Consider the following 18,131-nt stretch of genomic DNA (forward strand, 5'->3'; position numbering starts at 1 on the left):
GCACTCACAAGTATGCAACACAACAGCCCACAATATGGAACTGTGCAGCACCCAACTTTATGTGACTGACCACAAAAATACGTGATTCATACACGTGAGGTCCACAGAAACGCATTCCCCCACACACCTGACGGGCTGTAGGAGACGGAAAGGGATAGATATAGGCTGACAGTAAGTAGAAATAAGTCACAGACAGGCAGCAGACACGGCAACCCGCGGCTTACCTGATCCTCGGTGCTTCCGGCTGCAGTCGTGGGAGTCCCCAGAGCCCGGCTAGTACAGACTCTGGGGTCCCGCCTCGATCCCCAGATCTGTAGTGGCATCGAGGCGCCAGTGGGGTGTAGGAGCGGCAGCTTGGACGTCCGAATGGATAGTCTGATGCTGCCGCTCTCAAGAGAGTCAAAAATAAATAAAAGTCAACGATTCCAATAAATAAAAATAAAGCTTAGGGGCTGCTGATGCTGCCCCACCGCGCCTGGGTGACCCGACTCCGGCCGGGCACCAACTAAAACTGAGGTGCCTGTGGCTCGGGGGCGGGGTATGGAGGAGGATGGACCCAAGTGCAACCTGGGAGCAGCAAAAGCTTTAACTGTGTGGTGCCCATGGACCCAGATCCAGCTATACCCCCAAGGTCAACCCTGTGGACCCTATGGACCCTGAAGTAGAAATATAATTGGCAGAAATAAACAAGTCCAAGTGATGTGAGGCTGAAAACGAATGTCTGGCAGGAAAACAAAAGTCCAATTACTGAGGCTGGAAACAGGTGACAGGCAGAGAAAACAAAGTCCAATGGAGGTGTGACTGAGGAACAGAGATCTGAACTACTGGAGTGGGCTCGGAGTCCGGAGAGCTGAAGGGATCACAAACCGTGGGGTGAGTAACGGGGTATAGCAGGTTAGATGCGGGTATCCGGGAACAGCCTGAGATGGAGACAGCAGGAAACGGAGCACTGCTGGGACTGTAATCACACCGAGCTAAGGAGCACAGAGAACTCTCACAGCTTGTGCTGTGTACACGCTGCACTGGCAACTAGAGGGAGTCCTGAACACCCTAAGTACCATGGGAAAGTGCACGATAGGCTGCTGAGAGTCACATGCCAGAAGCTCCAACCTGATTGGTCCATTCAGGTCACATGCCCAAAACCAAGATGGCGGCGCCCAGCAGTGCCCAGCGCGGCAGCGCTGCCAGTCTCACCTATCACCAGAAGGCATGTACCCTTGGAACAACAACGCGCACCTCGCGACAACCTCCAGACACCTCCACCGGTAGGACCGCGCAATGCAGAGTACCACCAGGTACAACAACTCTGGTTGTGACGCTAAATAGCAGCTATTGAGAGCATTTAAGTACCCAAAATACCTTCAGTAGAGCTATTCAGGGGTATCTATAGTAAACCCAATGTTAGTGCATCTTTTGGGGGGGTGACAGGCTGATTTCCCCAAATCTGACAGCACTTTTCGCCTGTTTGGGTTTTGCTGTGTCCCGTTTTCGAGTCCTTTGGAATTGAATAGGGCGAAAAGCGGCCGCGCACACGAAAAAGTATTTTCTACAAAAACATACGATGTAGGTGGAAAGTACGGCAGGCGAAACTTAGCCGACTTTTCTCAACTTAGGCCCATATTCAAAGAGCTCCCAGACTGGTTACAATACAAAGTGAATATTGCTGTAATATTTACTGTACTGACTGACTATCTACCCCAATAATAAGGGCGTCAGCTCTGACAGTAACTGTACTGACTGACCATCTACCCCAATAATAAGGGCGTCAGCTCTGACAGTAACTGTACTGACTGACCATCTACCCCAATAATAAGGGCGTCAGCTCTGACAGTAACTGTACTGACTTACCATCTACCCCAATAATAAGGGCGTCAGCTCTGACAGTAACTGTACTGACTGACCATCTACCCCAATAATAAGGGCGTCAGCTCTGACAGTAACTGTACTGACTGACTATATACCCCAATAATAAGGGCGTCAGCTCTGACAGTAACTGTACTGACTGACTATCTACCCCAATAATAAGGGCGTCAGCTCTGACAGTAACTGTACTGACTGACAATCTACCCCAATAATAAGGGCGTCAGCTCTGACAGTAACTGTACTGACTGACTATATACCCCAATAATAAGGGCGTCAGCTCTGACAGTAACTGTACTGACTGACCATCTACCCCAATAATAAGGGCGTCAGCTCTGACAGTAACTGTACTGACTGACTATCTACCCCAATAATAAGGGCGTCAGCTCTGACAGTAACTGTACTGACTGACTATCTACCCCAATAATAAGGGCGTCAGCTCTGACAGTAACTGTACTGAATGACTATCTACCCCAATAATAAGGGCGTCAGCTCTGACAGTTACTGTACTGACTGACTATCTACCCCAATAATAAGGGCGTCAGCTCTGACAGTAACTGTACTGACTGACTATCTACCCCAATAATAAGGGCATCAGCTCTGACAGTAACTGTACTGACTGACCATCTACCCCAATAATAAGGGCGTCAGCTCTGACAGTAACTGTACTGACTGACCATCTACCCCAATAATAAGGGCGTCAGCTCTGACAGTAACTGTACTGACTGACTATCTACCCCAATAATAAGGGCGTCAGCTCTGACAGTAACTGTACTGACTGACTATCTACCCCAATAATAAGGGCGTCAGCTCTGACAGTAACTGTACTGACTGACTATCTACCCCAATAATAAGGGCGTCAGCTCTGACAGTAACTGTACTGACTGACTATCTACCCCAATAATAAGGGCGTCAGCTCTGACAGTAACTGTACTGACTGACCATCTACCCCAATAATAAGGGCGTCAGCTCTGACAGTAACTGTACTGACTGACCATCTACCCCAATAATAAGGGCGTCAGCTCTGACAGTAACTGTACTGACTGACCATCTACCCCAATAAAAAGGGCGTCAGCTCTGACAGTAACTGTACTGACTGACCATCTACCCCAATAATAAGGGCGTCAGCTCTGACAGTAACTGTACTGACTGACTATATACCCCAATAATAAGGGCGTCAGCTCTGACAGTAACTGTACTGACTGACTATCTACCCCAATAATAAGGGCGTCAGCTCTGACAGTAACTGTACTGACTGACAATCTACCCCAATAATAAGGGCGTCAGCTCTGACAGTAACTGTACTGACTGACTATATACCCCAATAATAAGGGCGTCAGCTCTGACAGTAACTGTACTGAATGACTATCTACCCCAATAATAAGGGCGTCAGCTCTGACAGTAACTGTACTGACTGACTATATACCCCAATAATAAGGGCGTCAGCTCTGACAGTAACTGTACTGACTGACTATATACCCCAATAATAAGGGCGTCAGCTCTGACAGTAACTGTACTGACTGACTATCTACCCCAATAATAAGGGCGTCAGCTCTGACAGTAACTGTACTGACTGACTATCTACCCCAATAATAAGGGCGTCAGCTCTGACAGTAACTGTACTGACTGACAATCTACCCCAATAATAAGGGCGTCAGCTCTGACAGTAACTGTACTGAATGACCATCTACCCCAATAATAAGGGCGTCAGCTCTGACAGTAACTGTACTGACTGACTATTTACCCCAATAATAAGGGCGTCAGCTCTGACAGTAACTGTACTGACTGACCATCTACCCCAATAATAAGGGCGTCAGCTCTGACAGTAACTGTACTGACTGACCATCTACCCCAATAATAAGGGCGTCAGCTCTGACAGTAACTGTACTGACTGACCATCTACCCCAATAATAAGGGCGTCAGCTCTGACAGTAACTGTACTGACTGACTATCTACCCCAATAATAAGGGCGTCAGCTCTGACAGTAACTGTACTGACTGACTATCTACCCCAATAATAAGGGCGTCAGCTCTGACAGTAACTGTACTGACTGACAATCTACCCCAATAATAAGGGCGTCAGCTCTGACAGTAACTGTACTGACTGACCATCTACCCCAATAATAAGGGCGTCAGCTCTGACAGTAACTGTACTGAATGACTATCTACCCCAATAATAAGGGCGTCAGCTCTGACAGTAACTGTACTGACTGACCATCTACCCCAATAATAAGGGCGTCAGCTCTGACAGTAACTGTACTGACTGACTATCTACCCCAATAATAAGGGCGTCAGCTCTGACAGTAACTGTACTGACTGACTATCTACCCCAATAATAAGGGCGTCAGCTCTGACAGTAACTGTACTGACTGACTATCTACCCCAATAATAAGGGCGTCAGCTCTGACAGTAACTGTACTGAATGACTATCTACCCCAATAATAAGGGCGTCAGCTCTGACAGTAACTGTACTGACTGACCATCTACCCCAATAATAAGGGCGTCAGCTCTGACAGTAACTGTACTGACTGACCATCTACCCCAATAATAAGGGCGTCAGCTCTGACAGTAACTGTACTGACTGACTATCTACCCCAATAATAAGGGCGTCAGCTCTGACAGTAACTGTACTGACTGACTATATACCCCAATAATAAGGGCGTCAGCTCTGACAGTAACTGTACTGACTGACCATCTACCCCAATAATAAGGGCGTCAGCTCTGACAGTAACTGTACTGACTGACTATCTACCCCAATAATAAGGGCGTCAGCTCTGACAGTAACTGTACTGACTGACAATCTACCCCAATAATAAGGGCGTCAGCTCTGACAGTAACTGTACTGAATGACTATCTACCCCAATAATAAGGGCGTCAGCTCTGACAGTAACTGTACTGACTGACTATCTACCCCAATAATAAGGGCGTCAGCTCTGACAGTAACTGTACTGACTGACCATCTACCCCAATAATAAGGGCGTCAGCTCTGATAGTAACTGTACTGACTGACCATCTACCCCAATAATAAGGGCGTCAGCTCTGACAGTAACTGTACTGAATGACTATCTACCCCAATAATAAGGGCGTCAGCTCTGACAGTAACTGTACTGACTGACTATCTACCCCAATAATAAGGGCGTCAGCTCTGACAGTAACTATACTCTATACCGCAGAGCTCTCACCAGAGAAGAAGTCCATCCGGGCAGCGAACACGCACTGCGTAGCCAGGTAGTGGGAGAGATTATTCTTGGTCCCTGAAGGCGCCTGATCAATGAGGGGGAAGTGTAAGTAACATCCATTTTTCCGGTTCCTTTTCTTGACCTTCCGCGACCTGTAAGGGAATTACTGAGACTTGTAAAATCGACCCCAGAACTTTTCAACAGGCGCATTACTACGGCCAATATAAGAGAGGAGGCTGCTCACTCTGGCAGGGTAATTAGTGCAGTGCTCATAGAGGAGTAAGGGGTAAGTCTGCTCCAATTACCCTCCCAACACTAGCAATAGCCTAAAGCACATCAAATTGACCCATCACTCCTCTTAACTGCCTCTTACTTACTGTAACTGCCCCCTCTGAGTCTGTTACTGACCTGTCCTCTCCCCCTCACTAGCCTATTACCGACCTGCCCTCTCCCCCTCACTAGCCTATTACTGACCTGCCCTCTCCCCCTCACTAGCCTATGACTGACCTGCCCTCTCCCCCTCACTAGCCTATGACTGACCTGCACTCTCCCCCTCACTAGCCTATTACTGACCTGCCCTCTCCCCCTCACTAGCCTATTACTGACCTGCCCTCTCCCCCTCACTAGCCTATTACTGACCTGTCCTCTCCCCCTCACTAGCCTATTACTGACCTGCCCTCTCCCCCTCACTAGCCTATTACTGACCTGCCCTCTCTCCCTCACTAGCCTATTACTGACCTGCCCTCTCCCCCTCACTAGCCTATTACTGACCTGCCCTCTCCCCCTCACTAGCCTATTACTGACCTGCCCTCTCCCCCTCACTAGCCTATTACTGACCTGCCCTCTCCCCCTCACTAGCCTATTACTGACCTGCCCTCTCCCCCTCACTAGCCTATGACTGACCTGCCCTCTCCCCCTCACTAGCCTATTACTGACTTGCCCTCTCCCCCTCACTAGCCTATTACTGACCTGCCCTCTCCCCCTCATTAGCCTATTACTGACCTGCCCTCTCCCCCTCACTAGCCTATTACTGACCTGCCCTCTCCCCTTCACTAGCCTATTACTGACCTGCCCTCTCCCCCTTACAAGCCTATTACTGACCTGCCCTCTCCCCCCTCATTAGCCTATTACTTGACCTGCCCTCTCCCCCTCACTAGCCTATTACTGACCTGCCCTCTCCCCCTCACTAGCCTATTACTGACCTGCCCTCTCCCCCTCACTAGCCTATTACTGACCTGCCCTCTCCCCCTCACTAGCCTATTACTGACCTGCCCTCTCCCCCTCACTAGCCTATTACTGACCTGCCCTCTCCCCCTCACTAGCCTATTACTGACCTGCCCTCTCCCCCTCACTAGCCTATTACTGACCTGCCCTCTCCTCACTAGCCTATTAATGACCTGCCCTCTCCCCCTCACTAGCCTATTACTGACCTGCCCTCTCCCCCTCACTAGCCTATTACTGACCTGCCCTCTCCCCCTCACTAGCCTATTACTGACCTGCCCTCTCCCCCTCACTAGCCTATTACTGACCTGCCCTCTCCCCCTCACTAGCCTATTACTGACCTGCCCTCTCTCCCTCACTAGCCTATTACTGACCTGTCCCCTCCCCCTCACTAGCCTATTACTGACCTGCCCTCTCCCCCTCACTAGCCTATTACTGACCTGCCCTCTCCCCCTCACTAGCCTATTACTGACCTGCCCTCTCCCCCTCACTAGCCTATCACTGACCTGCCCCCTCCCCCTCACTAGCCTATTACTGACCTGCCCTCTCCCCCTCACTAGCCTATTACTGACCTGCCCTCTCCCCCTCACTAGCCTATCACTGACCTGCCCCCTCCCCCTCACTAGCCTATTACTGACCTGCCCTCTCCCCCTCACTAGCCTATTACTGACCTGCCCTCTCCCCCTCACTAGCCTATTACTGACCTGCCCTCTCCCCCTCACTAGCCTATTACTGACCTGCCCCCTCCCCCTCACTAGCCTATTACTGACCTGCCCTCTCCCCCTCACTAGCCGATCACTGACCTGCCCTCTCCCCCTTACTAGCCTATTACTGACCTGCCCTCTCCCCCTCACTAGCCTATGACGGACTTTCCCTTCCCCCATAGTACTGACCCCTCCTGCTGTTCCCTGACCTCACCCCTCCCTCAGTTGTCGACTTTTCCCATCCACACGTTAATGCTGCAGAAGGATATTGTGAAATCTGTCCTGAATATTGTAGTTCTACAGCAGAAAAGAGGGGGGGGGGGGGGAGAGCAAGTACACAGGGGCTATTACTGTACTATTACTATATCACGTGTTGTAGTTATATTTCTGTGGGGATTGATAAAACAAAAGATATGGTAAGAACTTACCTTTGTTATCTCTGTTTCTACGAAGTCCATAGGGTCCACAGGGTTGACCTTGGGGTATAGCTGGATCTGGATCCATGGGCACCACGCAGTTAAAGCTTTAGCTGCTCCCAGGATGCACTTGGGTCCGTCCTCCTCTATACCCCGCCCCCGGCCACAGGCACCTCAGTTGGTAAGCAGCCAAGGCCGGAGGAGGAGACTAAACAGAGAGAAGGAAGACTGGAACACACAAGAAACCATACTCACAGAAATGGGAGACGGAAAACCGGTGACCAGCCACACAGCCCATTTGAAGCCAGGTGAAACATCCATTTCACCGACAGCGCGTCCACCAGACTTGCACCTGCGTCTATTGTCCTTGACCCGTAAACGGGCAACTTGTGATTGTGACGGGAGGCCATCAAGTCCAGCTCCGGCAGTCCCCACCTGTCCACGAGTAGCTGAAACACCTCTGGGTGAAGCGACCATTCCCCGGGATGCACGTCGTGACGGCTGAGGAAGTCCGCCTCCCAATTGAGGACTCCGGGGATGAAGACTGCCGAGATCGCTGGAATGTGACCCTCCGCCCAAGTCAGGATACGAGACACCTCCGACATCGCTGCCTGACTGCGAGTTCCGCCTTGGTGATTGATATACGCCACCGTGGTGGCGTTGTCGGACTGCACCTGTACCGCCCTTCCGTGAAGAGCGGGGCCAGACGACTGCAGGGCCCTGTATACTGCCCGCAGTTCCAGGATGTTGATGGGGAGAAGTGCTTCTTCCGCTGACCAACGACCCTGAAGCGACAAAGAGCCGGTCACTGCCCCCCAACCCCGGAGACTGGCATCCGTCGTGAGCAGGACCCAGTCCGGGATCCAAAATGGGCGCCCCTCGACCAGATGAGCTGTCTGAAGCCACCAAGCCAAAGATAGCCGAACGTCCGGAGATAACACCAGCACCTGAGAGCGGATCCGGTGAGGTAACCCGTTCCATTCTGATAGAATCAGCCCCTGCAGGGGCCGGGAATGGAACTGGGCAAATTCCACCATGTCGAATGTCGACACCATGGACCCCAGAACTCTCATAGCCGAATGGACCGACAGGCGGCAACGGCTCAGGCAACTGCGTATCCGCAGTTGTAGGGAGGAGACCTTCTCCGGAGTCAGGAAGATCCTTTGCTGATGCGAATCCAGCAGGGCTCCCAAATGAACCATCCGCTGTGATGGAATCAGGGAGGACTTTTTCCAATTTATCAACCACCCGTGTGCTTGCAGGCAAGCGATCGTCAGGTGGAGATGTTGAAGCAGTACCTCCGGGGAGCTCGCCAGCAACAGGAGGTCGTCCAGGTACGGCAGCAGCCGTACATTCTGGTTCCGAAGATGTGCGGCCATGACCGCCATAATCTTCGTGAACACCCTCGGTGCCGTGGAGAGACCAAAGGGTAGCGCCCGGAACTGATAGTGGTGTTGAAGGATAGCGAACCTCAGATACCGCTGGTGTGAAGATGCTATCGGAACATGGAGGTAGCATCCTGGATGTCCAGGGACACCATGTAATCCCCCGGTTCCATCGCCAGAATGATGGAACGTAACGTTTCCATCCTGAACTTGGGAACTCTGAGGAATTTGTTCAGAGACTTCAAGTTGAGGATAGGGCGATGAGAACCATTGGGTTTCTGCACCAGAAACAGAGACGAATAATACCCCGTCCCTCGTTGTGATAGAGGAACGGGAACAATGACCCCTGCTTTCAGCAAGGACTCTATAGCCTCCTGAACCTGTAACGCCTTGGTCTTGTCCTGAGAAGGACTTGTGCAGAAAAACTGGTGGGGTGGTCTGTGCCGAAAAGACAGGGCGTACCCCTGGGAGACCACTTCTCGAACCCAGACATCCGTGGTGGTATTGTGCCAGCACTGGGCAAATAGAAGAAGTCGGCCTCCCACTCTGAGGTCCCCCAGAGGGAGGCCCGTCCCATCAGGCCGCAGGTTTATCTTCCTGCTTGGAAGAAGGGCGCCGAGCACTCCAGGCTTGCTTCTTGGGTTTAGAGGCCGTCTTACTCGCAGACTGTCTCGGGAAGGACTGACCTTTCGCCTTACCCTGAACCCGAAAGGAACGAAAAGCCGAACTCCGAACCTTAGCAGGCAGTGCCGCCGAAGGGAGGAAGGCCGACTTGGATTTAGCCAGGGTGTCCACTATTTTGTCCAAGTCCGGACCAAATAGTAATTCCCCATTGAAAGGTAAGGCCTCCAGACCTTTCTTTGAATCAGAGTCCGCTCTCCAGGACCGCAACCATAAGGATCGGCGGGCAGACACCGCTGCAGCCGATACCCGCGAGGTCAGCAGACTAGCATCTAAAGAAGCTTCTCCAATGTAAGAAGCAGCGTCCCTCATTTGTCCCAACAACGCCCGCTGGACATCCGGAGCGTCGTCCGGGAAGGTATCTTCCAATGCATTGGCCCACCCCTCAATGGCCTTGGCCACCCAGGAGATGGCCATGGACGGTCGGGCCACCGCCCCGGAGAGGGAGTAAATAGACTTTAAGCAAGTCTCAACTTTCCTGTCCGTGGGATCCTTCAGCGAGGATATCGACGGTAATGGTAAGGTGGCGCCCAGAGTTAAACGGGTGACATGGGAGTTTCCCATTTTTTACAATGTGCCTCAGGGAAGGGGTAATTAGAAGCCAACCGCTTCTGAGGAAGGAATCTCTTACTGGGCGCCTGCCAAGCTACCGCCATATGATCCGTCAACTGATCCGACAGGGGAAACACCGCAGAAGCCACCTTAGTTTTTTTGAAACTAGGAAACTTCGACTTAGGAACCGGTGCCTCATCCTCTATAAGAAGAATAGCACGCACCGCCCTAACTAGTGCTCACACATTAATGGACGACTTGGTATCCATTTCCTGGACCGAGGCGTCCGAGTCAGTGTCATCAGGGACCTCCCCATCATCTGAGGAACCCTCTGAGTCCGATACCTGAGCAGCCCGTGTCATGAGTGGGCGTTTTGAAATCCTAGAAGGCATGTCAGTCTGCAACATTGACTGAAAAGCCGAGGAAGCGGCCGCCAAATTTTGCACGGAGTTGGAGAGCACATCCACCCAGGGTGGAGGAGTCACCATAGGGGCCTGAAAAGGTACCACAAGCTGCTGCGGCACAGGGGAAGCCTGTATATACATAGGCAACCCCGCATAGGGACCCACCGACTGAGACCCAGGAGGACTCCGCAATAACTGCGGGACACCCGGGGAATGGGGGATGGTCGGCTGGGGCAACGACCTAGTAGGGAGAGCAGTCGGGACCGACAGACGGTCCGCAATAGACACCAGCACTTGAGAAAACATCGCCCACGGTGGTTCCTGCGCCAGAGAAGGTCTGGATGGGCCAGGAGTCACCTGGCATCGACTACACAGGCCATCCTGTGACAAATCCTCCCTATCTACTCCTGCAGAACAGCGTCCGCAGGAGGCCAACACCGGAGCCACTGAGCGCTCAACCTCCTCGTCTGACATGACAGAATATATTATATAGTCAAAAAATATATCTGGCAACAGGGCAGAAGAAAACGCACTCACCGGTGTGCTAAACAACAGCCCACAATACGGCACTGTGTAGCACACAACTGTATGTGACGGACCTCACAAATACGTGATCTATATAAGTGAGGTCAGTAGAAACGCCCCTCCCCCACACACCTGTAGGGCTTGTAGGAGAAGTAAAGGGATAGGTATAAGCTGACAGTAAGCGGAAAATAAGCACAGACAGGCAGCACTAGCAAAAGTCACATACCATGCAGGAAGATATACTCACTGCACCTTTCCACTACAATCAACCTGCCCAGATTCAGTGTCTGGGAGGGCTATAGTGCTGTGTACGCTGTCCTTATATCGGGGGAGAGGTACACAGGGGGACCGGTCCGCGTGCTCCCTGAAGATCTGCGCTGCCACTTGTAGAAAATGGCCACTGGAGACCTCAGAGGAGGAGTGGCCGAGTAGCTGCAGCTCAGCGACGCCAGACTCCGTGCTGAAAGGCGCGCTGAGCTGAGGGGAGGAGCCGCTAAACAGGGAAGGCTTCCTCCCCTGGCTAGCATATTAACCCCAGGGCTTGCCGGCATCCCGCTTGCCATATATCCCTGGTGGTCTAGTGGTCCCACGGGTTATTCCTCCTCAGAGGGGGAGCCCGCCGCCACCGCTAGCGGCCCCCGGTCTGTCCCCTAGGACCGGGGGCAAAGGACTGCATCTGCAGGCAAAACCCGCGAGTCGCCGCTAATCGGCGACTCGCGGCTTACCTTGTCCCCGGCGACTCCGGCAGCAGTCCAGGGAGGGACCCAGAGTCCGGCTAGTACGGACTCTGGCCTCCCGCCGCGATCCCCAGTGCAGTACTGGCGTCGCGGCGCCAGCAGGGAAGGAGAGCGGCAGCGTGGGCGTCTGCATAGACAGCCCGTCGCTGCCACACTAGAGCCTCTGTTGTAAAATAAAAATCTAACAGGCTCTTTTTTTTTTTTTTTTTAAATAAAAATAGAAAGCTTTTGGGGGCTGCTCCTGCAGCCCCCCTGCGCAGGTGACCCGACTCCGGCCGGGCACCAACTAAAACTGAGGTGCTGTGGCCGGGGGCGGGGTATAGAGGAGGACGGACCCAAGTGCATCCTGGGAGCAGCTAAAGCTTTAACTGCGTGGTGCCCATGGATCCAGATATACCCCAAGGTCAACCCTGTGGACCCCCTATGGACCCTGAAGTAGAAATATTTGAAATGATTGAGGACAAGAACTGTATGATCTCTCCCATGGGTAATGGACAATATGTAGAATGATACATTGTAGGATGTATGAGAGCATCTCCTATGATTGGAGAATACGTAACCTGATCGGTACAGTAACTGAGCCATTTTCTCTCTTTCAGTTTTAATGATTATTATTAAAATGTAGAGATTTAAGGTATCTTATTCTCATTGTAATAGGAGTGTGCCCCTATATGGAGGTCTTTTCCTCTCTCTTCCCTTTCTGATACATACGGTTTACTCCCAGAGCGCACCTTCTGTATACTGATCCATCTCACCATTTATATATTCCTGTGCAATCACTCCCCAATCCCAATATACATGCTTATAGAGTGCACCTGCTTCTCCCCCTTCTTTTCTACTGTAGAACTACAGGTCTCAGCATGGTAGCACCTATTATCATGTTTAACATTAAGAAGTGCAGCCCAGCCCCTCCTGAATACTGTATCTGACAGCTCAGAGAAAAGCCTCAGGCACACGGAGTGACAGTGATTACCTAAGGATCGGTCACATGGAGTGACAGTGATTACCAGAGGATGGGTCACACGGAGTGACAGTGATTACCCGAGGATCGGTCACACGGAGTGACAGTGATTACCCGAGGATCGGTCACATGGAGTGACAGTGATTACCAGAGGATGGGTCACACGGAGTGACAGTGATTACCCGAGGATCGGTCATACGGAGTGACAGTGATTACCCGAGGATCGGTCACACGGAGTGACAGTGATTACCCGAGGATCGGTCAGACACACGGAGTGGCAGTGATTACCCGAGGATCAGTCAGACACACGGAGTGACAGTGATTACCCGAGGATCGGTCAGACACACGGAGTGACAGTGATTACCCGAGGATCGGTCAGACACGCGGAGTGACAGTAATTACCCGAGGATCGGTCAGACACACAGGGTGACAGTGATTACCCGAGGATCGGTCAGACACGCGGAGTGACAGTAATTACTAGAGGATGGGTCAGACACACAGGGTGACAGTGATTACCCGAAGATCGGTCATACAGAGTGACAGTGATTACCCGAGGATCGGTCATACGGAGTGACAGTGATTACCCGAGGATCGGTCACACGGAGTGACAGTGATTACCCGAGGATCGGTCAGACACGCGGAGTGACAGTAATTACCCGAGGATCAGTCAGACACACGGAGTGACAGTGATTACCCGAGGATGGGTCAGACACACGGAGTGACAGTGATTACCCGAGGATCGGTCAGATACACGGAGTGACAGTAATTACCCGAGGATCAGTCAGGCACACGGAATGACAGTGATTACCCGAGGATCGGTCAGAAACACGGAGTGACAGTAATTACCCGAGGATCGGTCAGAAACACGGAGTGACAGTAATTACCCGAGGATTGGTCAGGCACACGGATTCATGCGGCAGCCGACAAATACCATGTGCCAAATAGTCACAAAAAGCGCCCAGTCACCAATCACCACCACAATCACCCGGCCAATGTACCTGAAGGTGGCCTTGTCTGCCCAGGAGGACCAAACGGCGTCGGCTGACGACTCGGCGAGTGTATTCAGGCTTCTAGCGCAATAAATCAGACGGGCGCCCACCTGTGGATGTAAGGAAAGCCTTCAGTGGCCTTCAAGTACACCTCCACGTGCCATGTAGAATTAGCGACAGCACAGAGCAGCAGTGGAAGAATCTCAGCAAGTGGGCTCAGAGGATTGACAGATGTACTGATACATCATCTCTGTGAGGGGCCACAAGGTGGAGCTATAGGAATGTAAAACACAGAGTGTAGCGACATGCATCATATGTCACGTACAGACCGGGATACAGACCACTACTCCAAAGAGGGCAGACAAGCTGGGGGCCACTTGGTTCATCTTTGAGCAGAGTTGTCCATGCAGAACCTTCCAGTTCTCAGATAGCGACAGGACATAGCTGCTGAAGCCCTCAATGTGGGTGAGGTCATTGGGTACGAGGTCCACACCTGGAGGAGAGGTGAGACGGAGATGAGAACATCCAATAAGAGGCAAAATGACCAACACCTGTGACAATAAAATATACCCGAAGACGACCGAGACGCATCCAGGATTGCCTGGGCCTTGGCACTGTCCATGACTATCTCCTCAATGGCTTCCACCTTCTCCTCTGACAGCTCCTTACGGTCTCCAATGAAACTCACCAAGCGGCAGTACGTGTAGTTATCAGACACGATAGTTGTAAGCTCCGGGAAGTGACACCCGTACCAATCTCTGTATGGGGAGAGAAGAGTGATAGTAATACAGCCGCCTAATATAAGATTTACCCTGGCGAGGTCTGTACCCCCGTTAACAATACCGCACCGCGGAGCTGTGGTGTAGACGGAAATCTCACTACTCTACCTCTATACAGACAGCGGGAAGGACAACACTATCTGTGGTAAGCACTGGGAGGATGAGAACATGGCCGTCCAGTGGTCTGGAAAGTAGATTATGCTGTCTCGGGGACTGAGAGGTCCAGCCTCACTATAGTCACCTATGAAGAGATCCTCACCTGACCCTCATGGAGAAGGTGTTTATGTCCTTGTCCAGCTGATCCAGTAAAATGATAGACTGCATGATCATGTTGTCCCCTTGACTTACGTTGACACTGACCATGGCCTCGAAGTAGCTGTGGCCTAAACCGAGCTGCGCTTTGGAGGCCGACTGAGCTGTGAGTCCTTTCACCAGGGAGAGAAAGTATAACCTGATTCCTGCACAGAAAGACACTACAGGTAATGGTCGTCCACCTGGGATATTGTAATACAAACGCTTCTCTGACAGGACCTAACCACCAGTAACAAGACCTCATAACCCAGGAGAGTCTGACATTCTCAGCCAACGCTAGAAACCATGAGACCAGGAGCTGGCACTATCCCAGACGTGGTCACAAAATCGTGATATCAGTAACTCACCTCTCATAATCTCGCACACCACGCCGTCCGTCCGGTATAGGATATTCAGCTCGTTCTGGATGGCAGCTCCGATCCCACTGTCACTCACGCAAAGCATAGGACTCTTCCTCTCAGCCGGCATGTTTGTCGATAGGATCGTCTCCATGAGCAGCTTCAGCTCTTGCTGGGTGGCAGCTCCGATCCTACGGTCACTCTCTAGAAGCAGAGCCTGCTGCTTCCTCTCAGCTGGCATGTATAACGGCAGGTTTGTCTCCAGGAACAGCTTCAGGTCCTCATGGAGGACACCTGGGGAAGACACAAATATATAACCAGGAGTCAGAGTACATCCAAAGTAGGAAAGACAACTACAAGTCCAAAAAGTAGTCATCTAGAGGTTCCTGAAACCCAAAATACTAATCACACATGCTATAGAGCACAATCATAACACTGCAGGTTCTCCTAGAGGTCACAGCACAGAGTGTCCATCCAGGCACAAGAAACGTCCAATCTTCACCACATCCAGGCTTCAGAGGACTTTGGAATCAACTACTGCACTCTCCTACAAGGCTGTCCAAGAATCAATATTCCATGTAAAGACCAGGTTACACTGAATATAGGTGCTGGGTGTCTTCTGCAAGCTGCCCACCACCATGCGGCAATTCAGTGGGTGCCCCTCTACAGAGACACCAAAGGGCAAAGTTTAAAAAGTCCAACTGCAACTGTGTGGTACAGAGGCCATAGCACAAAGCTCAGATCACTGTATGGCATACATATGGAGGAGATCTGCCATGTTTTACACCCAGAGGGGGAGCAGGCTGCAGAGAGGGATCAGGATGAGTACCAGAGGCCATAGCACATAGCTCAGATCACTGTATGGCATACATATGGAGGATATCTGCCATGTTATACACCCAGAGAGGGAGCGAGCTGCAGAGAGGGATCAGGATGAGAACCAGAGGCCATAGCACATAGCTCAGATCACTGTATGGCATACATATGGAGGAGATCTGCCATGTTATACACCCAGGGAGGGAGCGAGCTGCAGAGAGGGATCAGGATGAGTACCAGAGGCCATAGCACATAGCTCAGATCACTGTATAGCATACATATGGAGGAGATCTGCCATGTTATACACCCAGAGAGGGAGCGAGCTGCAGAGAGGGATCAGGATGAGAGACAGAGGCCATAGCACAAAGCTCAGATCACTGTATAGCATACATATGGAGATCTGCCATGTTATACACCCAGAGAGGGAGCGAGCTGCAGAGAGGGCTCAGGATGAGAGCCAGAGGCCATAGCACAAAGCTCAGATCACTGTATGGCATACATATGGAGGAGATCTGCCATGTTATACACCCAGAGAGGGAGCGAGCTGCAGAGAGGGCTCAGGATGAGAGCCAGAGGCCATAGCACAAAGCTCAGATCACTGTATGGCATACATATGGAGGAGATCTGCCATGTTATACACCCAGAGAGGGAGCGAGCTGCAGAGAGGGATCAGGATGAGAGCAAGAGGCCATAGCACATAGCTCAGATCACTGTATGGCATATATATGGGGATCTGCCAAGTTATACACCCAGAGAGGGAGCGAGCTGCAGAGAGGGATCAGGATGAGAGCCAGAGGCCATAGCACAAAGCTCAGATCACTGTATAGCATATACATATGGAGGAGATCTGCCATGTTATACACCCAGAGAGGGAGCGAGCTGCAGAGAGGGCTCAGGATGAGAGCCAGAGGCCATAGCACAAAGCTCAGATCACTGTATGGCATATATATGGAGGAGATCTGCCATGTTATACACCCAGGGAGGGAGCGAGCTGCAGAGAGGGCTCAGGATGAGAGCCAGAGGCCATAGCACAAAGCTCAGATCACTGTATGGCATACATATGGAGGAGATCTGCCATGTTATACACCCAGAGAGGGAGCGAGCTGCAGAGAGAGCTCGGGATGAGAGCCAGAGGCCATAGCACAAAGCTCAGATCACTGTATGGCATACATATGGAGATCTGCCATGTTATACACCCAGAGAGGGAGCGAGCTGCAGAGAGGGATCAGGATGAGAGCCAGAGGCCATAGCACATAGCTCAGATCACTGTATGGCATACATATGGAGGAGATCTGCCATGTTATACACCCAGAGAGGGAGCGAGCTGCAGAGAGGGATCAGGATGAGAGCAAGAGGCCATAGCACAAAGCTCAGATCACTGTATGGCATACATATGGAGATCTGCCATGTTATACACCCAGAGAGGGAGCGAGCTGCAGAGAGGGATCAGGATGAGAGCCAGAGGCCATAGCACAAAGCTCAGATCACTGTATGGCATACATATGGAGGAGATCTGCCATGTTACACACCCAGAGAGGGGAGCGAGCTGCAGAGAGGGATCAGGATGAGAGCCAGAGGCCATAGCACAAAGCTCAGATCACTGTATGACATACATATGGAGGAGATCTGCCATGTTATACACCCAGGGAGGGAGCGAGCTGCAGAGAGGGATCAGGATGAGAGCCAGAGGCCATAGCACAAAGCTCAGATCACTGAATAGCATACATATGGAGGAGATCTGCCATGATATACACCCAGAGAGGGAGCGAGCTGCAGAGAGGGCTCAGGATGAGAACCAGAGGCAATAGCACATAGCTCAGATCACTGTATGGCATACATATGGAGGAGATCTGCCATGTTATACACCCAGAGAGGGAGCGAGCTGCAGAGAGGGCTCAGGATGAGAACCAGAGGCCATAGCACAAAGCTCAGATCACTGTATGGCATACATATGGAGGAGATCTGCCATGTTATACACCCAGAGAGGGAGCGAGCTGCAGAGAGGGATCAGGATGAGAACCAGAGGCCATAGCACATAGCTCAGATCACAGTATGGCATACATATGGGGATCTGCCATGTTATACACCCAGGGAGGGAGCGAGCTGCAGAGAGGGATCAGGATGAGAACCAGAGGCCATAGCACATAGCTCAGATCACTGTATGGCATACATATGGAGGAGATTTGCCATGTTATACACCCAGAGAGGGAGCGAGCTGCAGAGAGGGATCAGGAGGAGAACCAGAGGCCATAGCACATAGCTCAGATCACTGT

General features: G+C 51.6%; 1 protein-coding gene across 1 annotated transcript in view; it reads right to left on the reverse strand.

The window, feature by feature from the left end:
* Nucleotides 1-18,131, reverse strand: part of LOC148501709 (uncharacterized) — a 288,055-nt gene that overhangs the window by 28,964 nt on the left and 240,960 nt on the right. The window contains exons 20-25 of the mRNA XM_088450064.1: nucleotides 15,052-15,336; nucleotides 14,652-14,850; nucleotides 14,184-14,371; nucleotides 13,955-14,106; nucleotides 13,623-13,723; nucleotides 5,042-5,190 (exon numbers count right to left, since the gene is read on the reverse strand). Of these exons, the coding sequence (XP_088306190.1) occupies nucleotides 5,042-5,190; nucleotides 13,623-13,723; nucleotides 13,955-14,106; nucleotides 14,184-14,371; nucleotides 14,652-14,850; nucleotides 15,052-15,336 (1,074 nt within the window). The remainder of the gene's footprint in view (nucleotides 1-5,041; nucleotides 5,191-13,622; nucleotides 13,724-13,954; nucleotides 14,107-14,183; nucleotides 14,372-14,651; nucleotides 14,851-15,051; nucleotides 15,337-18,131) is intronic.

This window comes from Taudactylus pleione, unplaced genomic scaffold, assembly GCF_031769625.1.
Source record: "Taudactylus pleione unplaced genomic scaffold, aTauple2 ptg000505l, whole genome shotgun sequence".
In the NCBI taxonomy this organism is placed as follows: domain Eukaryota; kingdom Metazoa; phylum Chordata; class Amphibia; order Anura; family Myobatrachidae; genus Taudactylus; species Taudactylus pleione.